We start from the raw sequence: 20,211 nt of genomic DNA on the forward strand, positions 1-20,211 counted from the left end.
ATACACATGCACATAAATAATGAAGTAAATAGTTTTTGAAAAACAATATAAGTTAATTTTAAAAAATGACCAGAGCAGTTTCCAGGCTGGTCTGTGCTCATCTAGCAATGCTACGCGTATCTTCAATGTGCCCTAATTTATACTTTTTCTCTGACAGAACCAGACTTTTATATGCCGATCAAAATTCCAACTCAGTCATTGCTGCAGGATGTTACTGGACAAGCAAGAAAAGAGAAAGTGAGGTTACCTCATTATTTGATGAGTTCCAAGCCCAAGTCTCAACCTCTTGCCAAGGTAACAGAGATTCTTGGGCAAGTCTTCCAGGGCATTCTGTACAGGAGAAATCACTGAGGTTCATGCCAGACCTGTGCCCCACCGCTTCTCCACAGGAGCATAAAAAAACAGTGCTTTGCTGCCACTGGCTCTCGCCAGCTTCTGGGTTTCATCAGCCAGCTGGAAGGTCCCTGGGAAGGTCATTTTAGGGCAAATCATTCAGGTGATCTCTATTGGCTACAGGGATCACCGGCCTCCCGTTTCAGTGTTAGCCAGGTTTATGCCATGTTTAAAGCCCTCCATTCTGGTTAAATGGCGATAATAACCAAAACTATGGTTGTTTGTATTTGCAGAACTAAAGTCACTTGTTTGCCCAGAAGCTTGCCCTCCCTGCCCCCTGGGCTCTCAGTTAAGGGCAGCCATCAGGGCTATATATCAGTCACCTGTCGTTTCTTTTAGCTCAACACTACCTGGTCACTCTTAGGACCTGGCAGCCCTGGGCCAAAAGAAAAGGAAACTTTCCAATCTTCTTCTCCAAACACTTCCTCTGAAACCTGAAACAGAGAAGTGACTCCCATCTCTGTCACACACGTTAGCTCTCTGAGGTAGCATAAAGAGACAAAAGGCAGAAAGAGACCAGCATCTGACTTCAACAGATGGGACTGTGTTTAATAACACAGGACAGTGAGGGGAAGCCTCCCTCCTCAGGTAATGAAGGGAGTCTGCAATGGGGGGAAAAGCTAGCTGGGCCCCATTACAGGGGAGGGGAGAGACTTGGGAAAGAGAAAGCTGATGGAGCTGTGGGGGCTATGTGTGGCTCTGTAGTCTCTGCTGGGATTGTCTGCTTCAGGGAAGACACGTTATTTTGGGAAATAGGCTGTGTCTGCAGACATTTCCCTTTGGGTTGTGGCTGACCAATAAGGTTGGGTAAGGACAGCTGTAATCTCCCAGGAATCCTGTTTTACAGCCTAGGCACTCTATCAATGTGGCCTGAAATCTTCTCTGAGCCCTTGCTTGTCTGTCTATGGTGTTAATAACACTTCTAATAATCTCTTACCCTAAAGGACTGTGCCCCTAAACCCCAAAACGTTTGACTTAACAATGCTTAGAATAAAGTCCAAAGAACTTGAACTGGCACAAAGTATGGCCTCATGTTGTTGGAAATAAAATAATAAATCCAAGGGTTTAATGGAAACAAATTTTTAATATATAATTCTGCATAATGGGATGCCAGCACGGAGAAACAGCAAAAATGTCTGACATGATTTGGTAAGACAGTGGTTGCTAAGGTTGATGTTATACGGTGTGGTCATGCTGCCCTACCCCACTCTATCATGAGAAATTCTTGTTCTCTCCCCATATGGATCAGGAGATGCCCTCTTCCCAAATTCCTCACCTCATTGGCTTAAGATACAAAGCCTTTCCTAATGAATAATTGAGACTTGAAACTGCTCCCTTTTCTGATCTTGGGCTCAGGCGCATCACAAACCTCTAACTTTCCAGCTCTCCAAGTTCTGAGACCCATAGGCACGGGCCACCAGCTACAGAGGGAACAAAGCCTCGCACGTCTTGTTCTCTGTGACTCTGATGAACTCTAACTGCTCCTCATGTGGAAAATGTACCATAATAATATATTTGTTAAAATTTGCTCTTCCATCTACCCTGCCTACCCTCTGCTTCAGCTACTACAGGCTTCTCTTGTCTCTCTCCCTCTGCACCTTTTAGAGAAAGTGTTCCCACCAGTTCTCACAAGTCAAGAAGTAATTATACTTTCTTTACTTCCATGATGGACACTGGCTGTCACATTAGAGTGTGGTGCATATGGCACAGAAAATCACTCTTGGAAGCTTGAATGTGCATATGCATTACACAGGAGTGTGTTAGATATGCAGATTCTGACTCCGAAAGTCTGAGATGTGACAGGGGAGTCTGCAGTTTAATCCCCTGATGATATCAGTGATGGGCAGAGGTAGAGTCTCCTGTGTGGCTTCCTGATCAGCTGCCTAGCAACAACAGAAAACCATTTAACTGCACATCCCACCCCACTCCAGACACAGAGAGTCTGAAACTCCAGAAACAGGAGCTGTAACCTTGAGTCTTCCAGAAGACTGAAGGAAGTTAACCAACCCTTGGTCACCACTGGCTCAGTAGAAAGAGCATAGACCTAAGAATCAGGCAAACCTCAGGGAGAGATGTTGCTACTTGAGCAACTGAGCAAATGACATCTCAAATCTGAACATGTGCTTTCTTTTCTTTAAGACAAAACCTAAAATATTTTTATAAGTAATAAGTTTTCTGAATCCCCCTCCCCCCAAAAAATTAGTTTCCCTGCTGATACAGTAAACTAGATCAAGCCGAATTTAAAAAGTCTAACAACAGGTTTATTGAGAGCAATTCCCAGGCAGGTTCTTGTGTCCTAGAGATTGAGGCCAAAGAAGTCACCTCTCACCAGCTAAAGCATGGAGATTTTATGGGTGGTAGGCAAGGGATGATAACTTGTCTGCCATAAACTGGGTTTGTGTCTAAGTATGGTCAAAAGCTGAGTGCTTAGGTGGGGACTTGAACAGTTGACAACTTCAGGGGAGGAAGCTGCAGTAGCCACTTCAGGAATGTGGGACTTAGATTTTTGTAATTGCCTTTCCTTTCTTCAGAGACTCTCTGAGTGGGTAGGGTTGAGAGAGAAAGAGAGAGAGGGGAGAGAGAGACAGAGAGAGAGATTGAGAGAGGGGGGGGGCTGGAATGAGCTTTCTAGACCATGCAGGGGTGAGCTGGGATATTGTAAGGATTGAATAAGACCATAAATTGATGGGAGATGTTATTCTGTATATGTTTATCTTATTGTTTGATGGATAAAACACTGATTGGCCAGGCAGAAAGATAAGTGGGACTAGGAGATAAGGAGAATTCTGGGAGGTGTAGGCAGAGGGGTATTTTGATGTGAGCCCAGGAAGAGAGGACTTGAAATAGGTGTTCTCTGGTTAAGATAAGAAGACCACGTGGAAATGCATAGATTAATTGTAATGGGTAATAATTAAGACAGAGCTAGCCAATAAGTCCAAGACACCTGCCAACAGTTTCATAATTAATATAGCGTCCGAGTGTTTATTTGGGGCTGAAACGTCAGCGGGACCCCTGGCCAAGTCAGGATGCATTATTGTTACACTATATCTTTTAAGTCTTCCCTCACCCAAGCACTCATTCTTCTCTGGTGTCAGCAATGTTTTCTTTAAACAAAAAGTCCCCTGTTAAGCTGGGCATTGGTGGTGCATGCCTTTAATCCCAGCACTAGGGAGGCAGAGGCAGGCGGATCTCTGTGAGTTTGAGGGCAGCCTGGTCCAGAGCTAGTTCCAGGACAGGATCCAAAGCAATACAGAGAAACCCTGTCTTGAAAAACCAAAATAATGATGATGATGATGATAATTATGATGCTAATAATAATAATGATGATGATGTTAAAAAACAACTCCCCTGTTTACTTTAACCATTTTCCTGCTCTACAAAGGTGGAAGATACTGTTGGGGGGAAAGTGAATACATCTTCCATTGCATCTGCTGCTATTTATAACACAAATGCATCCCCTTTTGGGTTCCACCTTCTTCCACCATCAGTGAAGTTTGGAGTGCTTAAAGAAGGACACACCTATGCCACCATTGTAAAGCTCAAGAATGTTGGTGTGGACTTCTGCAGGTGAGGCAAAGGCACCAATTGCCTACATGTTCCTTAAAGATTATCTCTCCTATATTAATGACCATTTGCCAAACTATAATGACATCTTGATTTCTGAATAATCACATGGTTCATTCCGTTATCCTTTCATTAATTCAATAAATCAGTATTGACTGGGCTACAATGATGTGATAGCTGTTTTCCTGCCTTCTGTAACTTGTAACTCATGCTGCAGTAGAAGCCACTCACTCAACTCTAGATCTGACCTGGCAAAAACCAAATAATTTGTACAAGCACTTCAATAATTAATACTCAGAAGTTGAAACCATATGCCCGTATTTTCTCGGTATTGCTGCCATAGTGGGCACATTGTGAGCTGGGCCTTCCTACATCAATCATTTATCAAGAAAGTATCTCCATAGATTTGCCTACAGGCCAATCTGATGAACGCAATCCTTCCCAGGTAGGCCAAACTGACAGTCGATATTAGTTATCACACTATATCTTAAATAATCACCACTGTGATTATCTCAATAGACATTTGTTTATACTTGATAGGAAAAACTCTCTTAGAAAGTATTGTGCACATTTAAGAACTTTGACATGATATCATAGGATGCATAGATATTTCAAAAGTTTATTGTAGTGATGTAAGTATTTTTTGTGTCAAGAGCAGCCAGAATCTACTCAGTGAGAATCCTGTATATAGTACACTTCTTCTGACTCCCAATTCTCATGTACATTAGGTCTCTAGACTTGTCTGTTCTATACTTCTATTGCTTTGTATATGTTACTGTAAAATTTATTTTATTTTTTAAGTATGTATATGCATGCATGTCTGCCTGTGTGTATGTACACATGAGTGCAGGTATCCACAGAGGGCATAAAAGGCCCTTATAGTCCTTGGATTGGAGTTACAGGAAGTTGTAAGACAGTAGGGGTTCTGGGACCAGAACTCAGGACCTCTGGAGGACTGAGCATATGTGCCCTTATCCACTGAGCTAACTCTCCAGTCCTTGCTTTTATCTATGTTTCCTCATTCAACCTTGATTCAGCCCCTAGTAGCCACTCTAATTCTACATTTCTGTTTATTTTAATTAATTATTAGAGTCTACATGTAAATGAGATGATATATTGGAATGCTCTCCTTTAAGATTATCCATGCAAGAGCAAAATGCACAGTCTCTTGATCTAGATTTGAATACTATCCTGTTGTTTATATCCATCAATGATTATCAGTGCTAATTTTTACTCACATGTCTGTTGATGGGCACATAAGTTGTTTTCCTGTCTTGGCCGTTGTGAGTGGCACTACAGGGCACACACCAGTGCAGTGTTTGTCCATACTTAAGAGATGGAGTTTTCATTTCTTTTGGTTTACACTCCCAGAAGAAGGATGGCTGGGTCCTGTGGCTGCTCAGCCTCTAATCACTACTGTGTCCATTCCCATTACACCCTCTGAACATGTCTCACCTTTGAGTTTTCTCTTAAAATGGTCATCTTAATGGTTTTAATTTGTATTTGTCTGGTGATTAATTATGTGTATTTTGTCATGTGCATTTTCTGTAGAGAAATGTTAAATCAAGTCTTTTGTGCATCCTAAAATCAGATTATTGTTTTTGTTCCAATAATTTCCTACTGTGTTTTATGAGTTCTTCGTAACTTTAAATGACCCATCGTATGCATGCTTCGCAGATATTTTTTTTCCTCTGTCTGTTGCTTTCTTTCCATGTCACACCCCTTTGTTGCTGCATTTGCAACCAGAAGCTTCTTAGTTTGATGTACTATATTATTCTTGATTGGGTCCTTGGTTTTTGGTGTCATAACCAAAAAGACATTACCAAGGTCAATGTCCATAAAATTCTCCCCTTATGTGTCTATCCAGGGATTTTATAGTTTGAAGTATCACACTGAAGTTTTTATTCCTTCTGGATTGATTCTGGGTTACGGATTTAATGCGACTCCACTTTCATTCTTCTGCATGTAGAAATCCAGTTTTTAGCACCGCTTATTTAAGAGATTGCCGTTTCTTCTTTGTGCCTTCTTGGAGCCTTTTGAAAAGTTTCCTTATGGACTCGGTTCTATTCAACTGATCTATGTGTCTGTCAGATTTTATGTCTGTTTCGTGCTGTTTTTATTATTGTAGCTTTCAAACAGCTTTAAATCAGGACCTGTGATGTTCCAACTTTGTTTCCCTTCCAGGGAATTATTTTGGCTATTAAGCATCTCATATAGTTTCACACAAATTTAGGATATTGTTTTCCAATTTCTGTGTCCCAGTTAGGGTTACTTTGTTATAATGAAACATCATAACCAAAAGCAAGCTGGAGAGGAAAGAGTTTATTTGACTACACTTCCTCTTCATAGTCTATCACTGAAGGAAGTCAGGAAAGGAACTCAAAGGGCTGGAAACTGGAAGCAGGAGCTGACGCAGAGGCCATGAAGGGATGCTGTTTACTGACTTGCTTATCATGGCTTGCTCAAAACTGCTTTTCTATAGAATCTAGGATAGACTCTAGGTTCACAGCCCAGGAATGGTGCCACACACATTGGGCTAGGCGCTACCCCATCAGTCACTAATTAAGAAAATGCCTTGTAGCCAGATCTTATGGAGATATTTTCTTAACTCATGTTCCCACCTTTCCAGTAACCATAGCTTGTGTCATGTTTACATAATCTATAGAGAACATAATCTATAGCACAATATAGAGAACCATTGGCCTTTGAAGGAGACTGTGCTGCATGGGTACATTGCTGAGTACTATGGACATTTTGTTTTGGTTTTGCCTCTTTGGAGGGAAGCTCTCACTATCTAGCACTGGCTGGCCTTGAATATACTGCAATCCTCTTGCTTAAACTTCTCAAGTGCTGGAGTTATACGTGTGTGCTATTACACCTTGTTTATTATAGGTGTTTTAGTAGTTTTCTTCCAATCTGTTTACAGAGGGCACCTTTGCAGTCATACATTTTCTTCAGTGTCTTTCATAGTGTTTTGTGGCTCTGAATATATTGATTTCCTCCATTAAGTGGGAGGTTTTTCAGTGCTATCACATGTGAAATTATCTTCTCAATATTTTAGCTACCATCTCAGTTGTCAAAATTTGGACTGTAAAAATATATATGCAAAACATAAATTTTAAATACTTAATTTTGAACAAAGCACTGAACACACAAATGCAGAATGAAAACAGTATATCAACTCCACCAGAAGAAGTCATCACGAGGCACTGTTTACTTTTTAAAAAGGAATTAATAGAAAATATTGCCCACAAACAATATTACAGCTATATGGCAGGCTTCCAAAAGTCTTTAACTCAATGCTTTGATAGTGATGAGTTTAGCAGCATGATCAGAAATAGAACCTGGGCCCTCCTCTACTGTAGTAGGGAGAAGGTGACCCTGTCTGAGCAGCTGTCCATCCACCAGCTCTTCAGTTTGATCTGCTGTAATAGCTCCAGTCACCATAACTTTGATCCTATCCTCTGTCATAATCCCAACAGTGTGAGCTACCATAAGTGGGTCTCTTCATGTAAATTCCTGGTGTGGGGCTATGTGCCCTCTCTGTTAAAGAAAAATAAGCTCTAATACTACATACATCAAGCTCCATTAAATTGTCACATTCTTTAGCGTCCTTGACATCATACATTTCAAAATTTACAAAGACAAATTCTCTCAAAAGTCTGGCTTGTCCATATACAACAGACACAAAAGCAATAGGGCTACATTTAGAGAAGATTTCCTTTAGATATCTGTGGTTTACATGCTCAACTCAAACACCCCAAGACCTCAGCTGCACTCAGACATTCCCCAGTTCCAACAAGATGCATTTGACAAGGCACAGGAGAATGGCTGCGCTGTCTGCTACAACTTCAACAATCTCAGGTGTAAGACCTGCTCCTGGAACTTCTAATCATCATGGGAGTGGAACTGAGATTATATGTCTTAGAGAACTCCTGGACCAGATTCAGATCTGGACCTGGGCTTTTGATTTGAATGCCTGGAATCCTCCTTGAAGCAACCTGTGTAGAACTCCCAACGCCCCACAAACACTTGAATCTAGAAGCAGAGAGATTAGTATCCTCGCCTTCTCTGGTAGCTGCTCCTGGCTTCTATAGAAGTTGCCAAGCTCTTGCCTGACCATAGCCCTATGTGGCTCTGCTTTGCTAATTGCTCATAGCCAAACTGTTCCACATCACCTCCTCCACTTGGCCACCTCAGCACAGGCTCTAATGCTACCGGATGTAACTTTGTTTGTTTATTTGTGTAAACTAGGGATCGCTATGTACCTTTGCTGGCCTAGAACTGGAAATGTAGATCAAGATGGCCTTGAACTCACAGAATTGTTCTGCTTCTACTAGAATTAAAGGAGTTCACCACCATACCCAGCTGCATAAAACATCTTGTAACTACAAGTTAACTACAACAGCTCCCATTACATACAAAAATGTGGAACTTTTACCTTCACACCATCTATGTTTATGATGTCAGAATTTGCATCATTTTATATGGTATATTGTTATGGTGATTGTCTCTATATTTTTGATCACTTTGGCTTTAGACTCCATGACAAAGATATGGATGTTATGACCATCATGAATATGCTCAATTAACAATATTGTAATACTAGAATGCTCTCATTCAACTATGTATTTCTCTTTTCCAGTATGTTTTACAGTTGCATACATATTCATTATGGAAATTTTCATCCTTTTGTTTCTGCCTGAAGAACCTGATTAAGCATTTCCTATAGGACAACTTCAGTGGTCATTTGCCCCTGAAGGATAGCTTTGCTGGGTTTAGTAGTCTAGATGCCAGACATTTCCTTTGAGCATTTTGAATATGCTACCTTTTTGCTTCTTGGTCTACAAGCTTTCTACTAGTAAAACTGATGATAATTTCTTGAGAATTCCCTAATTTGCAGCTTGATGTTTTCATCTTCCTTTCTTTTAAACTTCTTTTTGTCTTTGACTTTGAAAAATGCATTTTACACTATTTATGCCTAATTGAGGCAAAAATAATGACTTAAGCATTTTGGTAATTTTGGCTATGGAGGTCTAACTTATAATTATTAATAAGAATCTTAACTCACAATTCAGATTGTACATAGAACTGAAAACTTTCCTAGATCCAAACCAAAGAAATATTTGAGTCTTCTGAGACCTTACATAATAATATGTTTCAAGGTCTTGTGGGCTAGAATGAAGCTAGAACTCAGACTTCCTGGACACCAACCAGGTCATTACTATCTCTACCGTATCAAGGGACTTCACTTTGTTGTGGTCACCAAAGCCACATGGGAGTTTAGTCATTTCCGTTGGGTCACTATTCTACAAATCTACTTCAAGGCCATTGTGAATTATACAGTCTTCAGTTCTCTTCTGAATTGCATGGAAGGTTTCCATCAAAATGGAATAAATATTTCCGTTGCAGAGTTATTCTTATATAATTACAAACCCTTTAAAATGTTTATGAATCAGAAATGGAGATGAACTATAGTAAAATAGCGGAAGCATCCAGTTTGAAAGATCCAACTTCAGGGATATTGGCTCTCCATAAAACAACATGGTGAAGGGACTCAGGGTTCCAATAATACTTATTTTTTTCCCCCATGATGCTACCAATGAAGTGGGTGGGAGGAAACAGAGTTAAGCCTAAAGTAGTAAAACCTATCTGTGTAGATCCTGTCTCTCCAGCAGAGTTCTGGTTTTAGAGATTTCACGCCACTGCTTGTTCAATTCAGCTATGATGACTGGACAGCAGGAGTGGGTGAGAGTTGGTGTGGAGGTAGGTTTTCCTTTGCAGAGACTCCAGGCAGAACCCACAGATCACAGGCAGGCCAAGAGACAGACAAGCAGCACGTGTGAGCAAAGAACTTCTCAAACCCTTCATCGTTGTTCTGATCTCCTTTCATCTGTTCTCTCCCTAAGCATGCAAACCTCACACCAAGTAAGAAGCAGCCTGGCTCTGTGCTTTGATATTTCCCCAAAGTGCCGTAATTTTGTGGCTGCATGACCCGGCTGGCAGCATTCACATCAATACTGACAGCAAGGCACACACCAGCCAAACACAGGCAGTACTCTGCCTGGGCCCATCGGCAGCTTGCAACAAAGGGTGTGAATACAGGTTAGAGTCTGCTTCAATGCAGATAACAGCTGTTGTGAAATGGAGGTATCCCATTCTTCTCTCAATGGAATATTGGTTGTTATATGGACTCCCTGGCTTGTAGTTTAATACCTTTCAGATATTATAGCACCTGGGGTTTCTTTATTGCTTATTTTTATAAATCTTCCATTTTTCTTCTTGGTAGGTTTAGAGTGAAGCAGCCCCCACCCAGCACTGGACTGAAAGTGACATATAAACCTGGGCCTGTAAGTCCATATGTTATTGAGCATGTGTGTGTGTGTGTGTGTGTGTGTGTGTGTGTGTGTGTGTGTGTGGTATGCATACATGTGAATATGTACGTTTCCATTGCAATTGCCTTTTACACCATTCTGATACCCAGTATAAATCATGAGTAGGTCTACTTTTTCTAGATTCATAAGGAAGAGATTCCTTAGATTGGTGCCCTCTGTGGCTCTATGTCATTCTTTCAGGTAAGAACCATGACAAAAATGCTGAATAAAAAGAGTTAAACTGCAGCTGGAAACACTTGGGAAGCTCCCCTCACTCATCCCAGGAGCATGTGCAAATGACCTTTTTAAAAATTGAATTCTTGGGCAGTGCAGAGTTGGCTGAGTTGTTAGGAGTTCATGCTGCTCTTGCAGAAGACCCAGATTCGGTTCCCAGTGCTTAAACTGGAAACTCATAACCACCTGTAGTTCTAGTTCCAGGGGATCAAACAGTCTCCCCAATATCTTCACAGACTCTGCATGGATGCAACACACACACACACACACACACACACACACACACACACACACACACACACTAAAACAAACCAAAAAAAAAAAAAAGAATTTTTTCTGAAAACTGGCATATCCTCCATGAAAACAACCATCCAATTCTTTCTACTTTATATATATATATATATATATATATATATATATATATATATATAAATAAAATCTGGCTTCCTTTCTTGTGCTTCCCAGAGAATATCATCTAACAAAATAATAGGAAATCACATTATTTTATTAGAGTCATCAGCTGTTTTATTTTTCCAAAGCACTCAAAACTCAAACTTTCAAATATAAAACTGTAAAACGAAATCTGGGACTATGCCAAGGAACTGTCACACTTGGTTACATGAAGAAAGTATTGTTTTGTGCATCTTTCTTCAGTATTCTCAACAAGAAAGATGAATGCTTAAAGTGACAGATATGCTAATTACCCAGGATGAACATCACTAACTATGTGCACATGTCCAAATATCACACCACACCCTATAAATATGGAAACTTTTGTGTTTCAATTAAAGATAAACACTGTAAGAGAAATGAAAATCAAAATGTAATACCTAAATCCACTAACTTTGTTGCATTCTCAAAAATGGGGTGTTTAAAAAGGCGAATCTTAAGTGAACGTTAACTTTTATTCCTATTTACATTAATGATATAAATTTAGAAATACAAAATAGCACAGGTTTTTCTCAAGTTATCATTGAACCATACAATATGGATGCTTCACCAGCCTTTACATTTCTCAGCAAATGCTTATTCCTGTCATACACACTAATAGAGTCAGAGCACAGAAAGGATGTTAAAAAGGACATCCCAACACCTAACAGGGTCAGAAATGTAGCAGGAACTTAGTCAAGTCTGATCAGAATGAAGTAGTAACTCTCGCGGGCTTATGAATCACTAGGCACAGAGTGTGTGTAGGCTCAGGAGAACAGGCAGCAAGGGCATATGGTCCCCCAACAAGTAAAGGGAAGCCACTAAAGCAGCCACACTTGTTACTTACCTTGAGGCATCAACAGTGTACCCCAGAGCCCATCGGTTTCTTGTGATCACTGCCTTGCACCAGGCAAGGTTGGGCATCACTGCTCTGAGCCTTGTTTCCCTCATCTGTGAAGGAGGCATGTTCTTGGCCCAGATGTTCTTGGCCCAGGTCTATTTTGTATATCTCACAACCTATAACAAAACAGTAGGACACAGGTTTAAGCTTCAAACGAAGATATACCAACCTTGACACTACATCCACGACTCACCATGTATGATGTCATTGTGATGGATCACCAGTTTAAGGTGCTTGCCAAGCCTCACAACCTGAGTTTGCTCTCCAGAACCCGAATGGTAAACACACACACACACACACACAGAGAGAGAGAGAGAGAGAGAGAGAGAGAAAACACTCATGAAAATTGTCCTCTAATCTCCCCACATACACCTCTCATGGCAAACATGTGTGTCCACATACAAGCCTGTGCACTCATAACCCAAAATAAACACATATTAAAAAGAGGTCAGATTCTTCCCAACAGGAAAATAGAAAAATATCAAAGCTGTTGTGAGAAGTTAGTAAATCTCATTTTTAATCTAAAGGACAGATTATTCTAATTGCTAAGTGACTGCTGGATCAACCTTTAGAATCAGTAAAAACTCAGTGTGTATTCTTTGAAGCCCACCACTGTATACTATAAGTGTATTTCTTTCCCCTTCTTGACAGTAGGTTTTGGCTCTGGCAAAAAATATAATCTATAGTCTTCTGTCTATGTAAATTTAACCACTGTTCAGCTTGGTTAGTTGCCAGCGCTAAATGAACATGCTGGAGTCCAAGCCTGGGTAAACTGCACTGTGGCACTACTCCAGCTCTCCCGTGGAATTTCACCACTCCATCCAGTCCTTCTGATGGTTGGGCTTGGAGGACCAAGCCTGGGACTCTCAGAAATGGTCTCTGGATCTGCTCCAGCATGCACACACATACACCCTTGGGGGAAAAAAATGGAAACATTTTTCAATTCTATTATTTATAAAACTATATTTTAAATTTCCATTTGTATCTAATTGCTTTCCATGTGGTAGTGTGTGATTTATTTTTTTCCAGATAACCATTCCCAAGTCTGCTTTTTAACCTACCTCCTGGAGAGGCAGCTTAGAAACATAAACATCTCTCCCTCTCCTGGCTAGTGTGCCTTCCAAGAACAAGGCAAGCAGCCCAATGCCTTGCTACAACTCTTCACTTCACTACGTATTGGGTTTCTTCTCTGTTGGTACAAACCCCTTCCTTGCTTCTAGACCCAGGCAGCTTGGCATCTACACTTATTCTGTCTCCCTCTACTGGCCCTGTCACCCCACTCATCCTATAATAGAATCCTAGAGACCAAGTGGCAGGAGAATCATCAAGTTTCTTATATTACATTCATATTTATCTTGGATGAAATTTACCTTTATCAACCAGAAGACAGAAAGTAACAATCAACACTCAAGAAATAGGATTGATGTAAGGACATGACTTAAGGTTCAGGGGTCAGAAATTGAATTGTGACTCTTAGTAATGAGATCTCAGTCAGAGTCAGGGACAGAAAAATTACAAGTGTTCTCAATACATAGTTGATGTTTGAGTATATGAGAAAGAAATTTGCCATCTGTTGAGGGAGGAAGAGGAGCCAGTGGAGATAGAAGAATAAATTAAGAGAAAAAAATGATGGGTATTGCAATAGTTTCCCTTCACTTCCAATACCCTGTCATTTAGCCCTCCCTGCCCCCCAAAACTTCACCTGGTTTGTGCCTTTGGGTCAGTCAGTACAAAAGCAAACAGGGTTTGTTCTGGCTCACAGCTTCAGAGGTGTCACTTTGTGATCACCTGGCCCTGTGTTTGGGCATCTGTGGAATATCAGGGCAGGGACACATGGGAGAGTAAAGCTGCTTTCTTCATGGCTTCCAGGAAACAGAGAAGGAGAGGAGGGGTCAAGGGCACACCCTCAATGATCTCATTTCCTTACACTAAGCCCACATCAGCTCTTGATAGCACAGCAGGCTGACATCAAACTTCTACTATGTGGCCTTTGCAGATGTTTCAAATACAAACTCCAATGCCCTTCAGAAGGTTGTCGTCAGTCCAATTTATTTCCTGGAATTTTAGAGTACTCTATATAATTCTGACATCTGTTCCATGACCCACACAGCTGGATTGTGGAAATGTGACCCCTGGGGTGACAAGAGGATAAAGGAAAGATAGACACACAGACACATATGGAAAAGCTGGGATCCGGTGGGCCATACGGTGGTGGGGGTGCAGCGTTAACAGCCTGAAAACACAGCATACTTATCTATCATCTGCATGGACAAGGCAGGGTTATTTATTATATATGGTTGAACAAGGAGGCAGGTGTAGCCAATCTTGATTTTGAGATCTCCACAGTAAATATCCCAGAAGAGGAAGCTGCTGTAGATGCCTTCTACACTTACTGTCAACATTCACACAGTGACTGAGGGTCAGCAAAAGGCTTTGCCATTCCAATGGTTCTGGGGCGTTGGGGGTCTTGACATGAGCATGCTCATGGCAATGATACACATTCGCTCAGGACTTCACTTGGTCCACACACATAATGCTTATCTTCATTAGCGCCAAAGTCATGGATGAGAAAAACTGATGTTTAGAAAATATAGGTATATTATCCAAATTAGTTTTAAAACCAGTATTTGATGTCTTACAGGTGGCTGCTGGTTTGTATGCAGAGCTAAAGGTAGAGCTATTTGCCATGGCTGTTGGAGAAGATGGTGCCAAGGGGTCAGCACACATCTCCCACAATATTGAGATCATGACAGAGCATGATATTCTATTCTTACCCGTGGAAGCCAATATCCTTTAAAGCTCACTTTTTTGTAACCATGTGTAGTGCAGAAACAACAGAATGAATTAGGAAAACATGAACGACAAAATGACCATTAGTTCTTCACTAGGCTGAGAAATAACTATACATAGGTTGGCAACAGCAGATATGTGTAACATGAATGAATGATCTGAGGTAAGCAGGAAACAGCAGAAACTAAAGTGGAACTTATTAAGGTGAATACTGCAAAGACATGACTTAAGTCCACTCTAGAGTGAGAGAGTGAACTGCAGCTCTTAGTAATGAGATCTCAGCTGGCACAGGAGCTGGCAAGGGAAATTTTCAAAAGCCCTCTTTCTCTGCATGTAGCTGATGTTTGAAGGAATGGGAAAGAAAAATTTGGGATTTGTTTAGGGAGCAGAGCAAGAGGGGACAAAGGAACCAGAGAATGTTACCTCAATGACACAACCAACGGGAAGACTTTTGGTTTCGTATGGATCAGATCATTTCTAGGCTTGAGAACAGAGAAGGGAAGCATTCAAAACATGACTAAAAGGAACTAAATGGCCCTATCCTATAGAGGACAGGCAAGGACTCAAGGGAGGAGGATGAAGACAGCTGAGGATTGAAACATGGAGATGAGGTGAAATCTGGGGGATGCATCGGACAAGCTTCATTTCAGTAGAAATGGAAGTGAGTTCATTTGTCCATCTGTTCTTTCAAGGGTGTCTCTAATAGGCAGCCACTGTGTCCACTTACCATTTAGAGATACATAGACAAGAAAATAGCTCAATTAAAATTTTTGTTTGCTAAAGATGGTCCACAGCCAGTATTCCAAAACTGAGACCTATCTCTACCCTGTCTACATGAAATCACCTTGTTGATAAGACTGGTAGTGATCGTCTCTCATAGACAGGCCAGGAAACTGGGAGAAAAACACACTCTGGAGAAAAGAAGTTGTGCTAAAACACAGGAATCCAACTCATGTGCCTAAGAATTTGTTTTACACAGAAGGGTATCTCCATGCTGCTGGAGACTATGATTTTAAAACATCATTTGTGACTGTATGAATGGTTATTGAACTGTGAAATTCATAGTCCTTAATGAGTATTTTACTAGTTTTAACAAGCAATAACTATGACAATCGACCCAAAGATTTTCCCCAGGGAAAAGAAAATCCCATGGTCTACAGGACTTCCACAATCTCCTCCTCTGCACTTGGAGTTTTCACATCTCACAAAACCACTCAACGTTAGGACCTGTAAGTAGTAAATGCCATCTGGTCAACCACTCCTACCTGACCTCAGGGTTTTCACACATCAGGATTTCCCCCAATTTCTTATAGCCACAAATAAAAATGTTTTTAGAATTTACCTTCAAATCAGTTGTTTTCAAACATTTTGGACTCAAAACTCCTTTTATAGCTATACTATTGGTCCCAAGGGTTTTATTTACATGAGTACAATTTATTAATACTTACCAAAGAAGAATTAGAACTGGGAAATTTTAAATGCTATTTGAACAAATAATGAACCCTATATGTTTAAGAATCAATTTTCTTTTTTTAAGAGGACAGATTTATCTTGCTCAGTTTTAGAAATTTCAGTACATCATAGCAGGTGATGCTAGAGCAGATCAGTTTATATCACAGTGGCCCAGGAGGCAGACAGAAAGTGGTCAGGAAGGGTCCGAGAGGAGCCACCAGTGACTGTCTGACTTCCTCCAGCAAAGCCCCACCTTGGAAAGTTTTCACATCTGCCAAAATAGCACCACCACCATAGGCCAAGCAATCAAATCATGATCCTCTGAAGAATGTTACATATTAAAACTTGGACATTATATCCCTGTCATTCAAATGTTCAAGGCCACCTTCTGAGGTGGCCTTGAAGTTTTTCCCCTTTATTGAAAGTAGATTTTCCCCCCACATTATGGTTTCTCCTTCCTTTACTCCTCCCAGCTTGTCCCCACCTCTAGCCCTGTCCAGATCCACTCCCTTTCTGTCTCTCAGTAGAAAACAAAGAGGCTTCTAAAAGGGTTAATAATAAAATATAATTATCACATTGGAGTTGGACATGACAAACAGAAGGAAAAGAGCTCAAGAGAAGGCACAAAAATTAGAGACACACTCATTCGCACACCAGGAATCAGGTAAAAACACTAAACTGGAAGTCATAACATTTACTCAGAGGACCTGGTGCAGCTGTGCAGGCCCTGTGCATCCTACCTCAGTCTCTGTGAGTTTATACATGCATTCATCATGTTGAATTAGAGGGGCTTGTTTTCTTGGTGTTCCTCATCTCCCCTGACTCTTGTATTCTTTCCACTTCCTGTTGCACTGGGTTCTCTAAGCCATGAAGGGAGGGCTTTGATAGACATCCCAGTTAGGCCTGAGTGTTCCAAGGCCTCTTACTCTGTATAATGGCCAGCTATGGATCTCTGTATTTGTTGCCATCTACTGCAGGAGGCAGCATCTCTGATGATGGCTAAACTATGTACTTATCTATGAGTAATTAGGAGTTATAGAAGTCATTAATTGCTATTTTTTCTTTTAGAATAGTAGTATTTGGTTTTATCCTAGGTTCCTGGTCTCTCTAGTTTCTGGTTCTTGGTCAAACAGTGTTGGTTATGGGGTCCATCTCATGGAGTGGGCCTTAGGTCAAAGCAGACATCTTGCAGGCAGGACACTATTAGTGAACAAAGGGTTTGTGGCTGGCTTGGTGTTTACATTTCTCTTTTCATAGTGGGCCAAGTACTTTCCTGTACCAAAATGTTAGAAAATAGGGATGAAGGCTCTATGTTGGCACCAACTTGACTTTTCGATGTTTATTGAGTTGTGGGTGTTGTGATCAGCAATGGAGAGCAGCTGTCAGTTTGTACAGAGAAACCTATAGTCTTGGCAACAGTCTGGATTGTTCATGAAACTTCTTTGGCCATCAACTCATTGAGATGTAACCCAATTCTAGCACAGGAAGCTTAATTGGTGACAAGAAATGGCCTGTTGGGACTATCTCTCTCATTGACAATTTAATTTTCCTTTACATAGGTATAGATTTTAGGAAGCTTCTACTGTATTAGGTTTCCATACTAACCCTCAAATGACCCTTAATTTTAGCTGTTTTCATCATCCATCCAAGTCTACTCAATTCCCATTCCCAATAAGCTTTATCTGTATGTGCTTGCCTCTTACTAAATACCCAACTTCGAGGTTCTACAGATTGTACCTAAGTTATCATCGGCTAATAGCTCATATTCCATATAAGCAAATACATACCATATCTGTGTTTCTGGGTCTGGGATTCCTCACTCAGGATGATTTTTTTCTAGTTCCATCTATTTCCCTGCAAATTTATTTATTTATTTATTTATTTTTAAAACATCTGAGTAGTACTCCATTGTGTAAATGTACTACATTTTGTTTATCCATTTTTATGTTGGGAACCATCTAGGTTGTCCCCATTTTCTGGCTATTGTGAATAGAGCAATGAACATGGTTGAGTGTCACTGTGGTAGGAGGAAGTATCCTTTGGGTATATGCCCAAGAGTGGTATAGCTTAGTCTAAAAGTAGATTGACTTCCATCTTCTTTAACCACCACACCAATTTCCATAGTGGCCATACAAGTTAGCACTCCTACCAGTTTTGGAGGAAGGGGTGTTTCATTCACTATCCTTGCCAGCATGAGCTGTCACTTATTTGATCTTAGGCACTCCAACAGGTTTTGATTTGCACTTCCCTGATGGCTAAGGATGTTATACATTTCTTTCAATTCTATCTCAGCTATTTGAGTTTCCTCTATTGAGAATTGTATACCCCATTTTCTAATTGGGTTGTTTTCTTGATGTCTAGTTTCTCAAGTTCTTTATGCATTTTAGGTATTAGCACTCTATTTGATGTGGACCTGGTTTTAAAAAAAAAAAAAAAAAAAAAAAATTCTTTTCCTAGCCAGGCAGTGGTGGCACACACCTTTAATCCCAGCACTTGAGAGATAGAGACAGGCAGATCTTTTTGAGTTCAAGACCAGCCTGGTCTACAAGAGTTAGTTCCAGGACAGCCTCCAAAGCCACAGAGACCCTGTCTTGAAAAAAAAACAAAAAAAAAAAAAAAAAAAAACAAATCAAAAATCTCTCCCGATTCTGTATGCTGCCCATTGTCTGAATGACTGTCTTTTGCCATGGAACAGCTTGTTTCACATGGTCACATTTATTGTTGATTGTTGTGTTTGTGCTAATGGTGTTCTGTTCAGAAATTTTTCTGTGTCAGTGAACTGAAAGTTATTCCCCACTTTCTCTTCTATCAGGTTCAGGGTGTTTGGTTTTATATTGAGATCTTGGAGTTAAATTTTGTACAGTTGGCAATTAAGTATGGATCTATTTGGGTTCATCTACATGTATATGTCTGGTTGGCCAGCACCATTTGTTGAAGATGCTTTCTTTTTTCCAGTGTATGTTTCTGGCCTATAGAAAACCAAGTGTCCATAGGTGTGTGGGTTTGTCTGGGTCTTCAATTAGATTTAATGGTTCAACATGTCTGTTTGTGTCGATACCATGGTGGTTTTATTACTATAGCTTTATTCAGAAATGGTGATATTTCCTGTAGTTTTTAATCATTAAGGGTTGCTTTTAGCTATCTTTGTTTCCATATGAAGCTTAACATTGTTCTTTGAATTTCTGTGAAAAACTGTGTTGAAATTTTGTTGGTGATTGCATTAAAGCTTTGAATTGCTTTCAGTAGGATGGCGGTTTTTACAGTTTTAATCTTGCCGATCCATGAACATGGGGGAATCTTTCCACCTCATTGAAGTTTTCTTAACTTTTCATTTTACATATCAACCCCAGTTACCCATCCTTCCCCTTCTCCTGTCCCCCTACCCTTTTCTCATTCCCCGCCCCCCCCCATCCACTCCTTATAGGGGCTAAGGCCTTCCTTGGGGAGTTGTCAAAATCTGGTGTATCAAGTTAGTTTTTAATCATACAAGTGTTTCATTTACTTGGTTGGTATAATCCCAAGATATTTTATATTATTTGAGGCTATTGTAAAATATGTTATTTCCTTGATTTCTTTCTTGGTCCATTTGTCACTTGTATAAAGGAAGGCTATCGATAAAATAAATAAGTCACTGTTTTCTAAAGCAAAAATTTAGCAGTGGCGCTGCTTTACATTCTTAGAAATCTTGTCAGCATCAAGCTCACAGGATTCTTGTGATCTGCTGTTCTAAGTTATGTTCCTATGTCACATCATAAAGCCTCTGAAAACTGCATTCTGTGTCCGTTAGCATGAGTTACAAAGGTAATGTCAACTTCTGTCCATTTCCTGGGGGCCCCACAATGAAGCAACCACAGTCATTCTCTCATAGCTTGCTGGCCCAAGTTTTAAAATCCAGGTTCCTCCACCTGGAGGCTCTGGGGATACATTTTTCTAAGGGTCCAGATGCAAGTTATCAGGATTATTTCATCCTTTGCCTTTCTCATAAAGTACATTCCTTGTCAATTTCTGCATATCACCCCTTATAAGGATTAATTAGAGGCTATCTTCATCGTGAATGACTCCATATTCACAGAT

The 20,211-nt window shown here is 40.4% G+C and overlaps 1 protein-coding gene across 1 annotated transcript in view; it reads left to right on the plus strand.

Moving 5' to 3' along the window:
- Spag17 (sperm associated antigen 17) overlaps window positions 1-20,211 on the plus strand; it is a 211,951-nt gene that overhangs the window by 187,489 nt on the left and 4,251 nt on the right. Inside the window, exons 44-48 of the mRNA XM_051199526.1 lie at window positions 158-294; window positions 3,776-3,960; window positions 10,247-10,307; window positions 14,537-14,681; window positions 15,770-15,914. Coding sequence (XP_051055483.1) covers window positions 158-294; window positions 3,776-3,960; window positions 10,247-10,307; window positions 14,537-14,681; window positions 15,770-15,909 — 668 coding nt within the window. The 3' untranslated portion in view covers window positions 15,910-15,914. The remainder of the gene's footprint in view (window positions 1-157; window positions 295-3,775; window positions 3,961-10,246; window positions 10,308-14,536; window positions 14,682-15,769; window positions 15,915-20,211) is intronic.

Source organism: Phodopus roborovskii, unplaced genomic scaffold, assembly GCF_943737965.1.
Source record: "Phodopus roborovskii unplaced genomic scaffold, PHOROB, whole genome shotgun sequence".
Lineage (NCBI taxonomy): Eukaryota > Metazoa > Chordata > Mammalia > Rodentia > Cricetidae > Phodopus > Phodopus roborovskii.